We start from the raw sequence: 19,298 nt of genomic DNA on the forward strand, positions 1-19,298 counted from the left end.
GAAAACATTTTCTCTAAAACCAGGTACAAGACAAGGGTGTCCACTCTCACTCTTATTCAGTATAGTACTGGATATTCTAACCAGAGCAATCAGGTGGGAGAAAAATAAAATGCATACAAATAGGAGAGGAAGAAGTCAAATAGCCCATGTTTGCAGATGATATGATTGCATACAAAGAAAATCCTAAAAACTCCACCAAAAGATTTTTGGAACTGATAAACAAATTCAGTAAAGTAGTGGATACCAAATCAATACACTGAAATCAGTAGCTTTTCCATATGCCAATAATGAACTCACTGACAAACAATTCCATTCGTAATACACACATACACACACACACACACACACACAAATTAAGATATCTAGGAATAAACCTCATTAACAATGTGAAAGACCTCTACAATGAAATTACAAAACACTGAAGAGAAACTGAAGACATTAGAACATCAAAAGACCTCCCATGTTCATGGGTTGGGAGAATTAATATTGTCAACATGGCCATACTACTCAAAGTGATCTACAGATTCAATGTAATCCCCATCAAAATACTCATGACATTTTTCATAGAATTAGAAAAAGAAATCAGAAAATTTATATGTAAACACAAAAGATCCCAATAGTCAAAGCAATTTTGGGGGAAAAAAAAGCAATGCTGGAGGCATTAAAATACCTTGATTTCAAAACATATTACAGAGCTATAGTAACAAAAACAATACGGTATTGGCACAAACGCAGATCCACGGACCAACAGAACAGAATGGAGGACCCAGAAATAATATCTTCAGCTAAATGATTCTCAGAAAAAGTTAAAGGAGGGCCTCTTCAACAAATGGTGCTGGGGAAATTGGATATCAACAATGCAAAAGACTAAAACTCCACCCCTACCTCTCTCCCTTTACAAACATCAACTCAAAATGGATCAGAGACCTTAATTTAACCTGAAACTTTGAAACTACTACAGTAAAACACAGGGGAACACTTCAAGATATTGGCACAAGTAATGATTTCCTGGGTAGGAATCCAACAGCCCAGGAAACAAAAACAAGGGTTGACAAATGGGATTGCATCAAATTAAAAAGCTTCTTCACAGCTACAGAAATATTCAACAGATTGAAGAGATAAGTTGCAGAATGGGAGAAAATCTTTACCAGCTGTTCATCTGGCAAAGGTTTAATATGCATAATATATAAATAATTCAATAAGGTTAACAACAAAAATAAGTATTCCAATTAATAAATGGGCAAATCACCTGAAAAGACATTTCAAAAAAGAATAAATACAAATGGCTAATAAATATATGAAAAAGTGCCCCACATCTCAGCCATCAAGGAAATGTGAATCAAGACTTCATTGAGATTACATCTCATTCTAGTTACCATGCCTATTATCAAAAAGAAAGAAAGAAAGGAGGGGAGGGAGAAAGGGAAAGATAATAAAAGAAAAAAATTCTGGTGAGGACATGAAGAAGAAAAAGGAACCCTTATACATGGTTGGTGAAAATGTAAATTAGTAGAGTCACTATAGAAAACAGTAGGGAGGTTCCTCAAAATACTCCAAATGAAAATACCATATGATCCAGCTACACCATTCCTGGTTATGTATCCAAAGAAAATGAAGTCAGCAAGCATAAGAGACACCTGCATGCCCATGTTTAACCAAGATAGGGAATCAGCTTAAGTGTCCATCAACAGAAGAATCGGGAAAGAATATATGGAGTATACATAATAGAGTGTTATTCAGTTCTAGAGAAGAACAAAATCACGTCTTGTGCAAGAACAATAGATGGAACTGGAAGATGATATGTTACTCAAAATGAGCCAGACCAGAAAGTCAAGTAACACACATTTCCTCTCATATGTGAAAACTGAAAAAAAAGAAAGATGACCTGAGAAGCAGAATAGCAACTAATAGGAATTGGCAGGAAAGTGAGGGGGAAGTAGTGGAGGCTGAATATGACCAAAGCTCCATACATTATAAGAATGCACAGTAGGGCTGGGGAGATAGCTCAGTTGGTAGAGTGCTCGCCTTGCAAGCACAAGGCCCTGGGTTCGATCCCCAGCACTGCAAAAAAAAAAAAAAAAAAAAGCACAGTGAGGCCTGGGATTGTAGCTCAGTGGTAGAACGCTTGCCTAGCATGTGTGAGGCACTGAGTTTGATCCTCAGCACCACATATAAATAAGTAAATAAAATAAAGGTTCATTCACAACTAAAAACAAAAAACTTTTTAAAAAAAGAAAGCACAGGGAAACCCATCCAGTTATATAAGTAATATAATTTTAAAAGTTACCAATCCCTCTCAGGCTCAGTTTTACCAAATGGACAACAGCAATAAAAGTACTTATCTTAGAATTGGTTTGATAAGGAAATGCAATAGCAGATATGAAGTAAGCTAACATGGTCCCTGCGAAGAACAGGAATGCAATGCGTGTTTATCCCTTCCAATGTGGAAGTCCCTTTGTTTTCTCCTTTTCCACCATTCTTTCCAAAGTTCCTATCTCCTTCACCCTTCCTGAGATCAGAAAATTCAACCAAAAGAGGGCACCCCCACCGTCTCTCTGCAGGGCTCTGGAAAAAGTCATTGCTTATGTCAGTAGATTAGAAATAAATCAGTATTCCAGTATAAAGAACCAACTGCACATAATTTTAAATAACTACCCCTTGTTCACACCTCTGCTGTCTGAAGGAGAAAGCGGTTGTGTGTATCAATCAGAAACTTTACAGGACTCGGTGAGCTTGGCTCCAGCACAGTCACTTGGACATTTGTCCTTTCTGTATTCATTAGAGCTGCAAATTCAGACAGTGCCTTTAAGGCCACAATGGTATCCTGTTAAGAGAAGAAAAATGATTGCCCAAATAAGTATATATCAAGGTTCCCAAAGAGTAGTCAGATTTAGGAAACCTGCTGTACATTCATCTACCCTCCTTGAGAATGGAAGACTTCCTAACTCATCTTTAAATCTCCTGGCTCAGAGAATAGCAGAGGCTCAGAAAACATTTGCTGCATAAAACTGAGCATCCACTCTTTTATCAGTTACTACAGATACAAAATAGCCAATACACATAGGGAACTAATTTATTCCATACAAATGTCAGATATGAAGTTCATATTTTAAAAAAATAGAGTATCTTAAGTCTTGGAGTTAAGATACCAAACTTTTTAAAATGGGTAACTTTTATTAAATCATGAAGAAAGAAAAGGAACTCTGTTCCTAATTTAAAGGGGAAAAACTATCATCTCTCACCTGGGTAGATGCAAAACCTCCCAAGCTATTTCTTTGCCTGCTTAGCCACTTCATAATTGGGATTCCCTCAGAAATTTGAAACTGCAGGAAGTGTGAGAGTAGTGCATAGGCTGCAACTTCAATATCCAGAGAGCGTGGCTGCCAGGACTCAGAAAGCGTAGACACTGATGACACCCAGAATTGCATGCCTTCTAAAAAAGAAAAGGACTAATGTTTGAATTAACTATCAAAATTACATTTAATTCCATTAGATCCATGTTCTACTTGATAAGCATAAAAATATTTTAGTCTAAAGAATACATATATTTTAATCTATGTATGTGTGTACCAAGCTAGCATTATGTATATGCAGACACACACAAACACACATACATACTTACATATGCCACTTTTTAAGCTATTACCACTTAGAAATTTTAGTCCTTTTTCTACTGCCTCTATTTAAGGATGCTTTAAGAAACTATTTTTCCCAAGAGAAATTCCATATGTTTGGCTTCAGACTAAATGACTATAAATAAAAGAAAAAACATTATATTCCAGAAAATAATGTATATAATTTATCTGACCAGGTCATCCCCCAAATAGTTGAGGACACATGGGAAAGAATCCTGTTTTGGGAATCTGCCACTAACTAGTGCTCACATTCTGGGAAATCTCTCCCTTTTTCCTAATACCTTTCACAGTTTCTGAAGTCTGTAAACACTTTCTACATTTATCACTTCTTGAATAAACAGAACTTTAAATCAGTAAGCATTATTTAAAATTATGTCTGCCCACCCACCCCCTCTCTCTTTCCCTCTTACACACATACATGTACATCTAACTTCTTTATACAGCCACTTGGTTAGTAACTACACTTGTGCTTTTGTCCTTTTGTAGCCGAAAAGCAATCCCCATTAAAAAAAAAAAAAAAATCAGAAGTCATAAACACAACCCACTTACTAGTAGCACCTCTTTTATTATTTTTATAATTACTACTATTATATTTATTTTATTATATTTTTATAATTATGCCTTATAATTACATAATAGTGTGATTCATTGTTACATATTCACACAAGCACATACCATAATTTGGTCAACTTCATTCTCCAGAACCTTTCCTTTCCTTCCTTTCTCCCTCTCTCTAGTGTTCTTCCTCTACTCTATAGGTCTCCCTTCTATTTTCATTAGAGTCTCCCCAGTCCTTTTCCTTTTTTCTCTCTAACTTCCAGAATATGAAGAAAAGTATATGACCCTTGACTTTCTGAGTCTAACTTACTTCACCTAGCAATGCTCTGAAGTTCCATCCATTTTCCTGCAAATGACATAATTTTTTTCTTCTTTATAGCTGAACAAAACTCCATTGTGTGTGTGTGTGTGTGTGTGTGTGTGTGTGTGTGTGTGTATACACACATACATACTACATTTTCTTTGCTCATTCATCTGTTGACAGACACCTAGGCTGGTTCCATAATTTGGCTGTTGTGAATTGTGCATTTGCAGCATTTTTTGATACTTGCATTTAGATTGTATTTTTGAGCACTTGCTACAAGACAGGCTCTGCACAAGATCTCATTTAATTCTCACAGCAATCCTAATACAGGTGTTATTCCCACTTTACAGGTGGGGAAACCGGGGCCTCTTAAAGGTAAGTTGCAGAATTAGGATTTGAACCCAAGTCTCTCCAGAACCCAAGGTCTTAAGGAACATTTCAAGTCAAAAATGGTGTCAGAAACTTAAAGGGTAAGTGATGACATACAGCAGAACATATCTAAAAGAAGGACATACCTGAGCCCCAAGATTCTACAGACAACTCCCAGGGAGGCTAGAGGCATCATTACCATGTCAGGCCCATCCTGAACTCCTTCTGCTTCATTTTTGTAAATGTAACCAACTTCATACTTATCTTATAAAATCTTCTCACTTAATTTACATATTCCATAAGGCTTTTGCCCAACAACCTCAATCCAGTGCACACATTACCTTCTTGTTCTGCACGCTCAGTCAGCAAGTTCAAAGCTTCCTTTGCTTTAGGACTTCTCACTGATGACAACGCATAAGTTATAAGAGCTAGAGTATAATTGTCTGAAATTCCTCTATCGAATTCGGACTCCAAAAATGTGACAGAGTCTTGCACATCAATATTAGGCTTGAAGGAAAAATGCATATTTTACTACTCAACCCATAACCACACAGTAAAACAAAAAGTACTTTGAAATATACATTCAAAAAATTTTTTCAATATTTCTTAAGCACCTAATCTTGACCTAGGCAATAAGAACCAACAGTGCTCACTGACATTTAAAGATCTGCTATGCATTTTGAAAATAATACTGCTTTCAGTTGTTATAATTAAATAGGAACAATTCTTTTGAAAAAATAAGAAATAAAAAGTAGGGCTTTTGCTACTGTTTGAGTATCATAAACTCAGATAAGAAAAGAAAATATAGCTTAAGAAAGATATTTCTCAGATTTAATCTCAGATAGTGAATCTCTAAATTCAGGGGAAAGATTATGACTAGTGCTGGGCTAGGAAAACAGTAGGAGTTTAATAAAGAGAATAGGTATTGATCTTATGAAATGCAATTGACAGTAACAGTAAGATGTCAAATAGCAAGACAGTTCTGGAGCACAATTAAGCTCATGAGCAGAACTTTCCATGCACACTCATTCTCATGCAAGCAACCATGCCGAAAGAATGTCTTTTCAGAATATGGGTGTGCTTTGCACTACGTCAACTGACATTGCAATTGTTCCATGGTATTTTAAAAATAAAAAATCTTTCACAACCTCATCTTGCTAGAACACATTCCCAAGATTTAAGAATATTCTTTTCCCTAACAATAATAAAATAGGTATTGACTTCCCTCACTAATAACAAGGACAACACCTATGTTAGAAAATATTTTATAATTCTCCTCTTCCAAAAAGTGATTTAATATTTTTATACTCAGATATTGGAATGTGGCCACAAATGAAAAGCAAGGGCACCCAAATTCAGATTCCAAACTTAGCAATGTAAATTGCAAAACTCTTTAAGCCTCCAGACATATATTTGACCCACCAAAATCTACCTTCCTTGGATTTCCTACCTGTCATTTATTATTGATTAAGTACCTGATACTTCTTGTATCCCAGGAGAGAAGTCACAATATAGGCTGTAAGTGTTATTGGACTTTTAGTGCCACCTTGCAGTTCACTATGGATCACTCTTCCTGGCTCCCAAAATTCACCATTGGATTTCTGATGTCCTCTGAGCCAAGTATATGTTCTGTGTAACACATTCTGATCAATATCTATGTAAGGATCAGCTTCGAGGAAACATCTTAAAACAAAAGCTGACAACCTTGGTGAAAAGGAAGGAAAGACATAAAACACACTTTACAAAGTTCTCCAAGTAACACTGAGCAAGCAAAAAACAATTCTTTTTCCCACCAAAAAACTTTTCTGAAAAGGAAAAGCAGGGAAGAAAGAAGAGAGACAACATGAATAAATAACTGCCTAGCAGGTAGAACTGGTTTCTACTTGAGCATGGCCAAGAAATTTCAGGTTGAGTCACAAAATATCAGATTTGAAAAGGAATTTAGAAACTTCGGGAAGCCGTCCTTATTTAGCAGAATCAGACTAGGTTAAGCCATGGGACTCAGAGGCCTGGCTTCTAGGAACTGCCAGGAAGCATGTGGCGATGTGTGGGAGTGGTTCCCTGTCTCCTTCTAGAATTTTCCCCCTAAGAGAATGGCTTCCCTAACTCCACCCTATCCTGTCCCTCACAGAAGAAACTCCTCCTGGTTCTGGCCCCTCTTTACCTGTCTGTTATAAATAAAGGAGAGTTGGGTGAGTAGTTGTTGTGAGAGGCCAGAGCTGGTATGGCCAGACCCGTCATGCCTCCTCTCATTTGAAAAGAGTACTGGCTCTTATGTGTTTTGCTTATTGAGTAGATTAAGTTTTTTGGGTAACTGAGTGAGATACTGCCAACATTCTCCTCTGGCAGTTAACCCTTTTCTCCTCTACGCAGGATGTGGCAGAGAGGACCCCCACAGAAACCACTTAATCCAGTCTCATCATTTTATAGATTGAAATATTGGCACTCCAAAAGAGTTACATGAATTGTTCAAGGTTACTCATCATTGTATTCCTCTACACATGTACCAACAGTCTTAAACACATATGACTCAGTATAAAGCTATGGATGAAGGATGTACAGTTCACAAGCTAACTGAGGTCCTCTAAGTGAGGGGAATGGGCATTTTCTCTCTTACAGTACTGCAGCACATAGACCCCATCTGCTTGATCCAAATCTGACCCTCAGGCAAAACAACCCAGGGCATGTTTCTGTCTGCACCCCCCACACACAGCTGTCAATAATGCCAATATCTAGGAATGATTCTTAAAGAGAGAAGGAGAACAGAAGAGAGGGGGAGGAAGAAGGGAAGAAGGGGGGAAGGAAGGGAGAGAGACAGGAAGGAAGGAAGGCAAACAAGAAGGTGGGGAGGGAAGGAGGTGAGGTTTATGCAACAGAGACACTATGTGGCCCAAAATATCTGAAGTATTTACTGTCTGACCCTTTACAGAAAATGTTTGCCAACCCTGATACAGAACACTATATTAAAGTAAAAAGGATGTACAAAATCTTCTATTTATGGATCTATAACCTGACGTGATAAGAGAAAATTTGAAGCAGATTTATTTCATCTTATGAAAGGTTTAGCTTGAAAAATATTACTAATATTCAATAATATCAAGTTCTCCTTCGAATATTAATGTTCAATAATACCCAGTTTTCCTTTACTTTGAGTATGCAGAGGAATTCACTTCCCTGCCCCCTTGAAGTTAGGAATGGCATGTGACCAGCTCTGATAATGATAAAGTGAGTAGAAATATTACACTTAGACTAAAGCATCCAATTGTCAGTGCTAGATACTCCAGCCTTCTCTTTCAGGGCGGTGGCAAGCCTAGAGCCTCCTGTCCTGATGGTGAGTTGCTGGCTGCAGAAGCACAGAGAGCAGAGTCCCCTGCTAACCCACAATGGAAATGCAGCAAGAACAAGAGATAGACCATTGTTGATATGCTATTGAGATTTAGGATTTACTGCTATAGTTTGGATCTTGTGTTCCAACACATATGTTAAAGACTTGGTCCCCAGAAGGGGACTGGGGAGTGGTAGAACCATTGGTGAGAGGTGGGGCCTTGTGGGAAGTCCTTAGATCATTTGGGGCATGGATCCAATGGGACTGTCGGACCTTGACTCCTTCTTCCTTCTTTTTTGCTTCCCAGCCAGGAGGTCAGTGCTTTTGTTCTGCCATAGTTCTGCCATGATGTGCTGCCTCTCCAAAGACCCAAAACAAAAGGGCCAACCATGGACTAGAATATGCAAAAATATGAGCCAAAATCTCTTTTCTCTCTTTTCTCTCTCCCTCTCCCACTCTTCCTCTCCCCACCTTCCAAAAAAAAAAAAAAAGAAAAAAAGAAAGAAAGAAAGAAAAAAAAAGCTTTGTAATACGTTCTTTTAACATTATTTTTCAGTGATAATGATCAAACTCAGGACCATGCTAGGTAGGTGCTCTGCCACTGAGCTATATACCAGTCCAATCTTTCTCTCTATAAGTAGATTATCTCAGGTATTTTGTTACAGTGACAGAAAGTTGACTGACACAGTCAATTTTGTTCTGAAATATGAAATTGAAGATAGTGCAAAGACAGATTAACTACCCAAAATCAGTCACATTGAGATTCATTCAAGAGGAAACTCGAAATGCTCATTACTTAATTCAATCATTGTTTGTTCAAAAAAAAAAAAAAAACTTAAAGAAACCACATAGACTGTATTAACAAAACACTTGCACTAATCACATCAGATTATGGAAAAAACTATGTCACAATAATCAATTTTCCTTGTCAGAAGCATTATTACTTTTAGTGCTGTTTTTCCCACAAAAGAGAAATTGCAATTTATCTTTTCTAAATAAAAAGTATTTGATTTATTAATGTTTTAAACCATGCTTTAAAAAGAATCCCTTTTATGGGACTATGGGAAAAGCAGCTGCCAAGTCTATACACAGAAACATGTCTATCAATTCCATGGCCAGTGTGACCTGGTAAAAGCCCATTCCATGACATATGAGTTGGATTGTCAAAAGCACTTACCAAGTGCTCCCAGAAGGGTCATTATTACCAAAAGCACTGAAGGAGCCATCATCCCTCTGGTAGAGAAGTTCCCTCTGGTAACCTGAAGACACAGAAATGGACCACTATTCAATGTAATCAACTTGCCATGAATCAAAGTTTCTAATAATGACTCTGTATTGAGAAAATGGAGCAGAGAAATGGAAAGAAGAAAACATGAACCAACACCTAATCATGAGTACTTACTATGTTAAGTGTTAGAGGAAATTTAAAATACTAGGACTTTTGAAGCAGAATGCAGAAAATAAGAACTATAATATCCCCAAGTTAAATCCAAAAGAATACCACAGCATAGACAACACTTCAAGACCTTCAAAAGCAAGCAAATTAAAGGCAGAGTTTTATTTAACCCTCCAGTGTTCACCACAATGGTTTTTGTGCTTAGTCATCTAAAAATATTTGATGCCTAAAAAAAAAAAAAAAAAAAAAAATATATATATATATATATATATATATATATATATTACCTATGGTATCATAATTAAAGTTTATAAGACCCCAAAAGAAAGTAAAAATACTTTCTATTCTTAGGCCAGCAACAGATGGGAGGAAATGCTATATAATCTAAGACAACATCTCTTAATTTTTTTTTATCATGGCTAACTGAGGAAAATCAAAAAAATCAACTGGTCTGCCTACCACAGCAATTCTACATTTCCACTAAAAAAAGTACTTGGTCATGAAACTTAAATATTACTATTAAAAGTAAGAATTGGAGAGGGATGTTTAGGCTCAAATATCTGCCTTCACAAACGCAGATGTTTCATATTTGCAAACAAACGATTTCAAATCAAATGCAGTTGTTTCATATTTGCAAAGTAATACATACAGGACCAAGTCCAATGACTGAGAAATCATAAGCCAAACACAAAGGATCCACCAAACAATCTGCTTTTGCCATTAAGTCCCAAACTTTCCTCCTTGAGTCTTTCCACAATAAACATTCAATCTGAGTATCTGAATAAGTTACAATAAAACAAAACCCATAAAGAAAAAAAGGTACTATGTTCCACAATAATCTTTAAGACTTAACAGCAAAAGGAATATGAACATGTAAAGTGATAACAATTTTGCTCAGTTTGAAGAAGGGAACATTAGATTATGATTATGTACAACTGAAGTGATGGTACAGTAATTAAATAGGCCACCTTCATTCAACACTGACTAGGTATCAAGAACTGCTCAGGGTCCTTTGCAAGTATTAACTCAGGAAATTCTCACAACAACCCTGTGGTGTAGATGCTACTATTATCCTCTTTATACAGATGATGAGGTTGAACTCAGAGGATAAAAATACTACCTGCACAATCACACAACTGGTAGATAGTGAAAGTGGGATTAGCCAAGGTCTAACTAGCTCCAGATAATTCACAGAACTCTTTCAATGATTAAACATGACACTGCATGAAAAGCCCTTAGCACGATACTTTTTACATGGCAAATTCTCAGCAAAAGATAGACATTGGTCTCTGACTGGAGTGTGGGAAAGGTTTTCTAAGCACCAAATATGACAAAATAAAAATTGAAAAGTTTGACTATTAAAAAATATTTTAAACTCTTCAATGAAAAAAAGCACTTGTAAGTGAAGTTGAAAAAAATAAAAGGATGTATTTGCAACATATAAAATGGATAAATAACTAACATAAATAATAAATTTATTTATATATTTATATGTTGACATTACATATATATATATGAAGAATTTTTTAAACTTATGGAAAAGATTTTTTAAGTCCTATAGGAAAAAAGCAAACAAAAAGACAAGAAGAGAAGACAAATCACAAAGATAAAAAGATGAACTTAAATATATGAAAAATGCTCAGCTTCATCACAGGAGAAATTTAAACTAAACTTACAGTGAGCTACCATATCTTACTCATCAGATTAGCAAAGTTTCAAAAGTTTGAACACTCATTCTGTAAGGAAGACAGTATTCATTCATCACTATAGGAGATTCAAAATGGTACACCGACTATGTAGGAGAATATCTTTCTCCTTTTGAGCCAGTATCCCCCCTTTCTGGTAATCTACCCTGGAGATGTGCCTCCAACAACATAAAAATATATATGCGGATTATTCATTTTAGCATTATTTATAATTATAAAATATTGAAAACTACCTAGTGCCATATCAGAAATTGGTTGAATAAACAACTGTACCTATGTACAACAAAGTACTATGCAACTGTGAAAAAAGAAAGAGGAATATCTCAGTAAGCCAATGTCATTTCTTGGACATACCTTTAAATTAAAAGGCTCAAATCTAAAATAGCATATATAGTATGGAACTTTTTGTACAATAAAAAAGAGGAAATAAAAAGCATATGAATATGTGGGTTTTTATTTTTTTTGCAAAAAGAAAAAAAGAAGAAACTAATAAAGTAGGCTACTCACAGGGTGTAGGGAGAAGACAAAGGAGAGGGAAAGACATCCCTTTAAAAATACTTTTAAAAATAAGATTAGCTTTTGGCAACATTTTATTTTTCTGCATATTCAAAAAACAAATACAAATGGAAAAAATAAACAATGAGCTTTATTATGAACACTACTGTAGTTCATTTTATCATGTTTTAGTTTTTTATACAATCTTGAAAAAAAAACAGCATAGAAGTTCTTCATTTTTCAGAGGCAATCAGGGATCACAGAGAATAATAATTATAAGAATAATAATAATAAGCAGAATAGTTTCTTAATATTCACAAACAATATTAGCAAACGAGTATAAGACATTCTCCCCCATTTTCCAACTCAGGACTAAATCTACCAGATAGCCAGAGTTCAACTGTGAACTCAATCTAACAGGGAAGTGGAGGGGAGAGGAGACGTTTGGGGCCCTCCATCATTACAGGAGGTTCTTCTGCGAGAGAAAGCCATGTACTTCCAAGCCCCCACATCACATCAACAACTGCAGTTCCAAGTATGAGATCTTGTAAAACTGGTCAGAGAGCTGAGATCATGGAGATGAGATCAGTGCTTATGGAAATTACCCCTCAGGTGGCTGACCTCCAACATTCCCTGTTAATATCAACAACTAGCGCCATTCTTCCACTAGGGGCAGCCAGCCCAGAGGAAAAGAGGAGCCACGTGAACTGACTTAGATAAACCTGAGGGTCTAAACCTCCAGCTCTACTCCCAAGAAAAAATAAAGGAAACAAGCAGAATCCAGAGAGAAGAACTTATATGACTCTCTGTGTGGGAGTCCCCTATGAGGTTTCCCTCCTCACGACACACCAGCCATGCATGTTGGGAAAACCCTTAGCTGTTTGTCCTAGCGCATTCTAGTACATCAGGCATCATTTCCACTCCATGAGCAGAAAAAGGTACTGTTGATGGAGCTGTAGCTTTTGTTGTTAATAAAACAATTCAACATTCCAGTGTAGTCACCTGAGTTGCTGACTTTTCATCACAATAGATAAGAAAGTTAAAAACGTGGGTTTTTTTTCTCCAAAAGTTTATGGAAAAATAAGAGTATTGTTTTTGAATTATATATATATTTTTGAATTATATATATATATGTTTATATATATGAATTATATATATGTTTTTGAATTATATATATATATTTATTGGAAAGTAATAGCATAAGCAGAATTGTCAGAAGCTTCTGAAAATTGAAATACGGAAGAAGTCAAGAGAGCTGGGGATATAGCTCAGTTGGGAGAGTGCTTGCCTTGCAAGCACAAGGCCCTGGGTTCAAATCTCCAACACCAAAAAAGAAAAAGAAAGAAGTCAAGAGACTTAGGATAATGACCCAGGAAGCACTGTTTATAAATGACCAAACAAGGCATATACTTTTCAGGGTCATGAATTTTCTTTGGGCTAACCATGAATAAAAAAATCTTCAGAATTTATCATGATAGAGATGAAAGTACTGTTTACAGAAACACATCAAAAATTAACATTCCAGGACTTTAGAGGGAGCTCAATGGTAGAGCACTTGCCTCACATACAGGAGGGCTCTGGGTTTGAACCCCAGCGGCACCAAAAAAAACAGGTAACATTCCAAAATATAGTTTGGCTTAGTTTACCTTAAATATCAAAATTATATGTAAATAAAAGAAGTAAAATCAGCTCTTTGTTACTATGTGAAGCACTTTCTCTAGCAAAAGCTGATAAAGATATCTTCTGACTTGAGATGAGATAAAGATGTTTATGGTTTTTTCTCCTCCAGCTTCTTCACTATTACCTCCAGCCATATTGTGATGGCCAAAGGCAGCAGAATTCTGAAGCCCATTTTTTCCTGTTTTTATTTCAATACATAAAAATATAATGTGTTTCAACTAGACTTGGTCTGAGTCTCACTTGAAAAAAATGAGCTGCAGGCACTACAAGTTGAATATCTGGGGAAAATGAGAGGTTTAAATCTTTAATTAATAGATTCAGGATTTCCAGTCCTTATCAGAAACGGTTTTCATTTTATGATTCTGCTTTTTGTTTTTTTTAAACAACAAAATACACACACTTCATTCAATGATGTAGCTGTTGTTTTGACCCCAAAAAAATCAATGGGTCAGGTTACAGGTTCCTGGGCCAAGCATGATTTAAGTAAAACAATGCGCTGCTCATAAATGACATTTAAATAATGTAATCATGACTCACACCAAAGCCACTTCAATTTCTTAAAAAAGAAAAACAACTACACTATATTTAAAGGACTTGGGCAAATATGATGGCAAAAGAAAAGACAGTCTCTGATTTCATTATGAAATCAGTGTCTGATTTCATAATGAAAAGTATTATACCAGGAAACTTTTGTCTACCACTTTGAAATGTAATTTGGACTAGCATGTGAGATGATGTATTTAGGGAGCTCCATTCTGCTAACTTCCATCAGTCACTTCACCAGATCAAAGGGGAATATGTTGAAACCATGGGTCACATTTCCTGGCTGATAAGAACACATCGAGACCAGGTACAATCTTTAGTGTCTACAGACAATTACTACATTGTGGAAGCACTTCAAAAATCTTCAAGGCCCATCTCCACATGAAGATGGTGAATCTAAAACCCAAATTAGTTAATATGGATAATTCATTCATCCATTCGGTATTTACTGAGATAACCATAAAGCAATACAATGAAAACATGGTTGAACCTTGTCACAGAGTTCATTCTCCCAAGTGTAGGAGACAGATGATGAACAGGATAATTTTAAAGAATGTTAACAAAAAAAAAAAAAATGAAGTAATGTAAATCAGAGTCACTAAATGATCAGGGAATGTCACTCTGATGAAAACACAGCTAACTAATGAAAAGAAGACAGTCATGGAAAGATCTGAGGGAAGAGCACTCTGGGAGAAGGAAGAGCAAGTAGCTTGAAGCTAGCAAATCTCCAGACACTGCAGAAAGGGAAACAGAGAGCAGTGTCAGCTGAGGAGAAAGATGGAGGACAAAGCCAGTTCACTCAGGACCTGGTGGGTCAAAGTCAGAAGCCCACCGGAGAATCTCAAGCAAGAAAATCACATAATCTAGGAATTTTCAAAAGATCCCTTTTATAACATATGGAGATCACACTGAAGAGATTACTTAGAAAATCAACGGATTAGTCCAGATGAGTAACTATGCTATTAGAATGGAACAGTTAACACTGAGATGGAGAGATGTGGGAGGATTTCTTATTTGTTTTTAGAGGTAGACGAAACTGAATTTGTTTGCTAACTTTTAACCCTAACTCCAGAGTTAGAAAGAACCAATTTAATACAGCTGACGTACTAACTGTTGAATACAGTGCTAAAATATCTCATTCTCAAATCAACTGTAACAGTGGAAAAACTGAGGGTCCAAGAGGGCAGGAAACCAGCCCAAGGCAGAAGCCTCGTTCTGACTGCCCCATAGCCAATGCTATAACCCCTGGACTCCACTTTCTCCCAAGATGAGACAGGCTTCTCTTACAGCAGTAGTGCTGATCGGTCTGAACAATTTGGAGGATGGTTTGGCACTAAAAAAACCAAAGATTTCTTTGCCCTCTGGCTGCTATGCACCTTCTAACGACCAACAAAACTGAAGAAAGTTCCCAAGTAATCAGTGAGATATCCAGAGGATTACTTTGAAAAAGTACAGTTTGGCACCAATCTGGCCAGGACTGCCCTGAGGGACCAGCTCTGCTTTTGGAGCAAGAGCTCTTTGAAAAAGAATTGGATCAGTCATTTTTTTAAATCTTTGCTGACCCAGAGTAAAGTATCTACACCACAAGCTCAAATTATGTTTAAAGGATATGTTATCATTCCTTAAATGTTTCAAACTATTTAAAATTTATCCTGTCTTTTAAAAGCATTAATACTGGATTAGCCAAACTTCATAAAGCATATATAAATATGAAATTATTTGGCATTTTCTGAACTATTTTACTTCACTACATTAAAATATCACAAAGAATGAATATAATAAATTATAAAACACCAGTGTACTTCTAATGCACTCTCTTCTTGAAACCAAACAAACTAAATCTTGAATACAAAACAGATCTTGTTTTTTAAAGGTGCAGAGTTAAATTATGACAATCCTCAATAATTTTAACTCATCTTCTTAAGTTTAACTAATATACCAATGTGTAAAGATCTCACATTTTTTTAGCATGTCACACAATATGCTATAGAGAGCTCTAATAGCACTTCTTAAACCAAATTATGATAGAATTTGGAAAATAAACAGTTCTTATATGTATGCATTTAAAATAAAACTGATCCACAAATATATGTATAACAGATAGCAATTTTAAGTGGGTAACTCTACACAAAAAATGCTAGATCTATGAGTCCTTAGAGGGCCAAACCACCTCCTGGGTTTGAGAACCAGTCAGTGTCTGCAGGACCTTGCCATAATCTAAAGGAAAATACACCAGAATTTCCCTCCTCACTCAGAATTCAGGTCATAGTCAGCCCTAATTCCAAATCCTCATCTCCCTTGGTTTGTCCTGTCATGAACTGCATTGCTCCTGATGTAACCCCTTGACTCCTACTCAGCCTTGTCTGTACCATTCTATCCCACAGACATCTTTGGATACAGACACTACCTCATCCACTTGGATTCAACACCTAATAGTTCACACTGTTGTAATCCAACAATGCAGATTCAAACCTTTGGTGTCTACTTGTCCACAGGACCCCACATTTCTCTCTTACCATTTTATCAGAACCTTCACTTGAGAACTCACTACATTAATGGTACTCTAGCACCTTGGTCCAGTTCCTGGCTGCCTTCTGTTCTATCCCACTGCTTCTAACAACCTAAGAACATTGCAAACTAGAATTATCCTGCAATATTCTGAGGAAGATCATGGACATTGGAGCCAGATGACCTGGAAAAGCCACAGGTAAGTTAGTTAACTTCCCTGTGCCTCAATTTCTTCATCTATAAAAGAAATAGCAGTCCATCTACCTCCTAGAATTACATGAAACATGTGCAGGGCTTTCCAACCTGGTAGTTGCTATTACCATTACTACACAGACTTTAGTTGAGGTTAAATAGATCTCTGGTAATAAGGGAACCTGCAAGAAAAGCTCACATCAAAGCAGTCTTTACTGAGTTTTCCAATTCTTTTATGTAAAATTTAACAAAGCAGCTAACTGCTTGCCACTCTTTACATTCAACTCATTCATTACAAAAAACAAAAAACATAAAACTATACTTTTCTAAGATTATACTGAATAAGTATTTTCCAATCATTTTGTATAAACCATTCAAATATTTATGAGTTTGATGGACAACATATATCATACAAATCACACAGAAAAAAACAGTCACACAATGATCTTGCTAAAGGTCACCTAATAAGGAAATGCAAAAACTGAAACTGTAACTTTGGGATGGCTCTTGGAGTATTCCAGGAAATCAAATTTGTATTATTATTAATATTATTATTATTATAATTATTATCAAAAATATCTCAGAACTCTTTATTTTGCTCCTAGATGTGCATACTAAGAGCATAGACTTTGGAGTCAGATATTGGGTCCAAATCTCAGTTCTGCCACTGACTCTCTACATGACTCTGGGTAAGATAGTTAACTTTTCTGTGCCTCTACTTCTTCATTTGTAAAAATGGGGTCATGCTAATACTCACTATAAGTGTTCAATGAGATATTAGATGTAAAGTGCTTAGAACACTGCCTTCCACATAGTAAGCTCTCAATCATGGTAACTGTTGATATTAGCAAGTGGCCAAGTCATCTGGTATCTAAATAGTTCCACCTCTCAGAGTCAGGGCAGAGTCATTACCAATGTACCATTTTCTGAGAATCTGGAAGGTCCTCTCCATACAAACACTTCTTTCCTAAATTCCATCTGATGAACATTTTAAATGCAGTGAGAAGGTCCCCACCACATGTCTCTGTCTTCTCCATTGACCATGATTCTTTGAGAGGAAAGGCCCCAACTTCCTCTGTTCCCTCAATCCTAGAATTGACCCTGGCACTAAGAGATCCCCATAAATGGGTACTGAATAAATGAACACTCATTCCTTTAGATTTTTAAAGAGTTTTAAATTTCAGATCCCTTATTATAATACAAACCCCTCTAGAAATGACCTGCTTAAGCCACTACCAACACCTTAGCTGCAGTTAGTGAACAGTCAACTGCAGGAAGGATGATAACAACTTCTAGCACATTCAACACCATCTGGTCCCACCATCACACACCAGTACAATACCCACCTAGGCTAAAATATGGTCTAGGGTGAACCCTGCTTGGGAAAAAAAAAAGAAGAAGAATAAACTTCTTATTACAAATAAAAGCATATTTCTAAAATGTTTACCTTGTCTCATAAATGAAAGAGATTTTTCTTTTATATTATCTGTCAGTTGTTTCTTTTTCGTCAGATAATCCAAAATGTAGATATTTGGAGCAAAATTGATCATGTTTTGTTCACCGCAGCCATAAGGCATCTGAATCAGTGAGGCTAAGCCATTGACGGAAGGCCCGAGAACATCTCCTGAAAACACAAAACATACAATCCATTCAATCAACAGGCAGTCACAGTTATCTGCTGGTGGCAAGTCTTCCACTGAGTACAGAAGGTATTTGTCACCGAAGCAATTAGAACAGAGTAGAAGATTTACATAAATTACCTGACCAGAAAAATAATAATGCAGTGGTACTGAACTTGTAAATTACATGATAAATTAGGAGAGTTTTAGCTCAGTCAAAGATGTAACATTCACAGTAACAAAAACAGCCCACTGACATAAAAATAAACACATAGATCAAGGAACAGAAAGAAGAGAGGACCCAGAACTAAATCCACACATCTTCAGCCAACTTATTCTCAACAATGGTGCCCAAAACATAAAATACACTGGAGAAAAGACACCCTCTTTTATAATTGGTGCTGGAAAAAACGGATATCCACATACAGGATATTAAAACTTGGCACATATTTCTCACCCTGTACAAACATCTACTCAGAATGAATCAAAGACCTTAAGACCTGAAACTTTAAAACTACTAGAAGAAAATATAGAGGAAACACCATTGGCAGGTAATGATTTCCTGGGTAGGATTCTAACAGCTCAGGAAACATTGAGCTATTAGACGAGAATTAATACATGGGATCATATCAAATTTAAAAGCTTCTGCACAAGCTAAGGAAACAATAGAGCAAAGAGACAACCCTACAGAATGGGAGAAAATCTTTATCATCTGTTCACCTGATAGTTTTAATATCCTGAATATATATAAAGAACTCAAAAAACTGAACAACAAAAAAAAACAAACAAACAAGTAATCCAATTTACATGGGCAAATGACCTAAATAGACACTTTTCAAAAGAAGAAATACAAACACCTAAAAAAATACATGGAAAGAAATGATCAACATCTTCAGTCATCAGAAAAATACACATCAAAAGTACATTGAGATTACACCTCATCCCAGTTAGAGTGACTATTATCAAAA

At 36.2% G+C, this 19,298-nt stretch overlaps 1 protein-coding gene across 2 annotated transcripts in view; it reads right to left on the bottom strand.

Annotated features, from left to right (window-relative positions):
• The window catches only part of CD109 (CD109 molecule), a 142,764-nt gene that overhangs the window by 20,032 nt on the left and 103,434 nt on the right, over positions 1–19,298 (bottom strand). For both annotated transcript variants that reach the window (XM_079146499.1, XM_079146498.1), the window contains exons 24-29: positions 18,159–18,335; positions 9,369–9,450; positions 6,342–6,570; positions 5,208–5,373; positions 3,243–3,433; positions 2,669–2,824 (exon numbers count right to left, since the gene is read on the bottom strand). In XM_079146499.1, the coding sequence (XP_079002625.1) occupies positions 2,669–2,824; positions 3,243–3,433; positions 5,208–5,373; positions 6,342–6,570; positions 9,369–9,450; positions 18,159–18,335 (1,001 nt within the window). The remainder of the gene's footprint in view (positions 1–2,668; positions 2,825–3,242; positions 3,434–5,207; positions 5,374–6,341; positions 6,571–9,368; positions 9,451–18,158; positions 18,336–19,298) is intronic.

Source organism: Sciurus vulgaris (genome assembly GCF_902686455.1).
Source record: "Sciurus vulgaris genome assembly, chromosome: 7".
Lineage (NCBI taxonomy): Eukaryota > Metazoa > Chordata > Mammalia > Rodentia > Sciuridae > Sciurus > Sciurus vulgaris.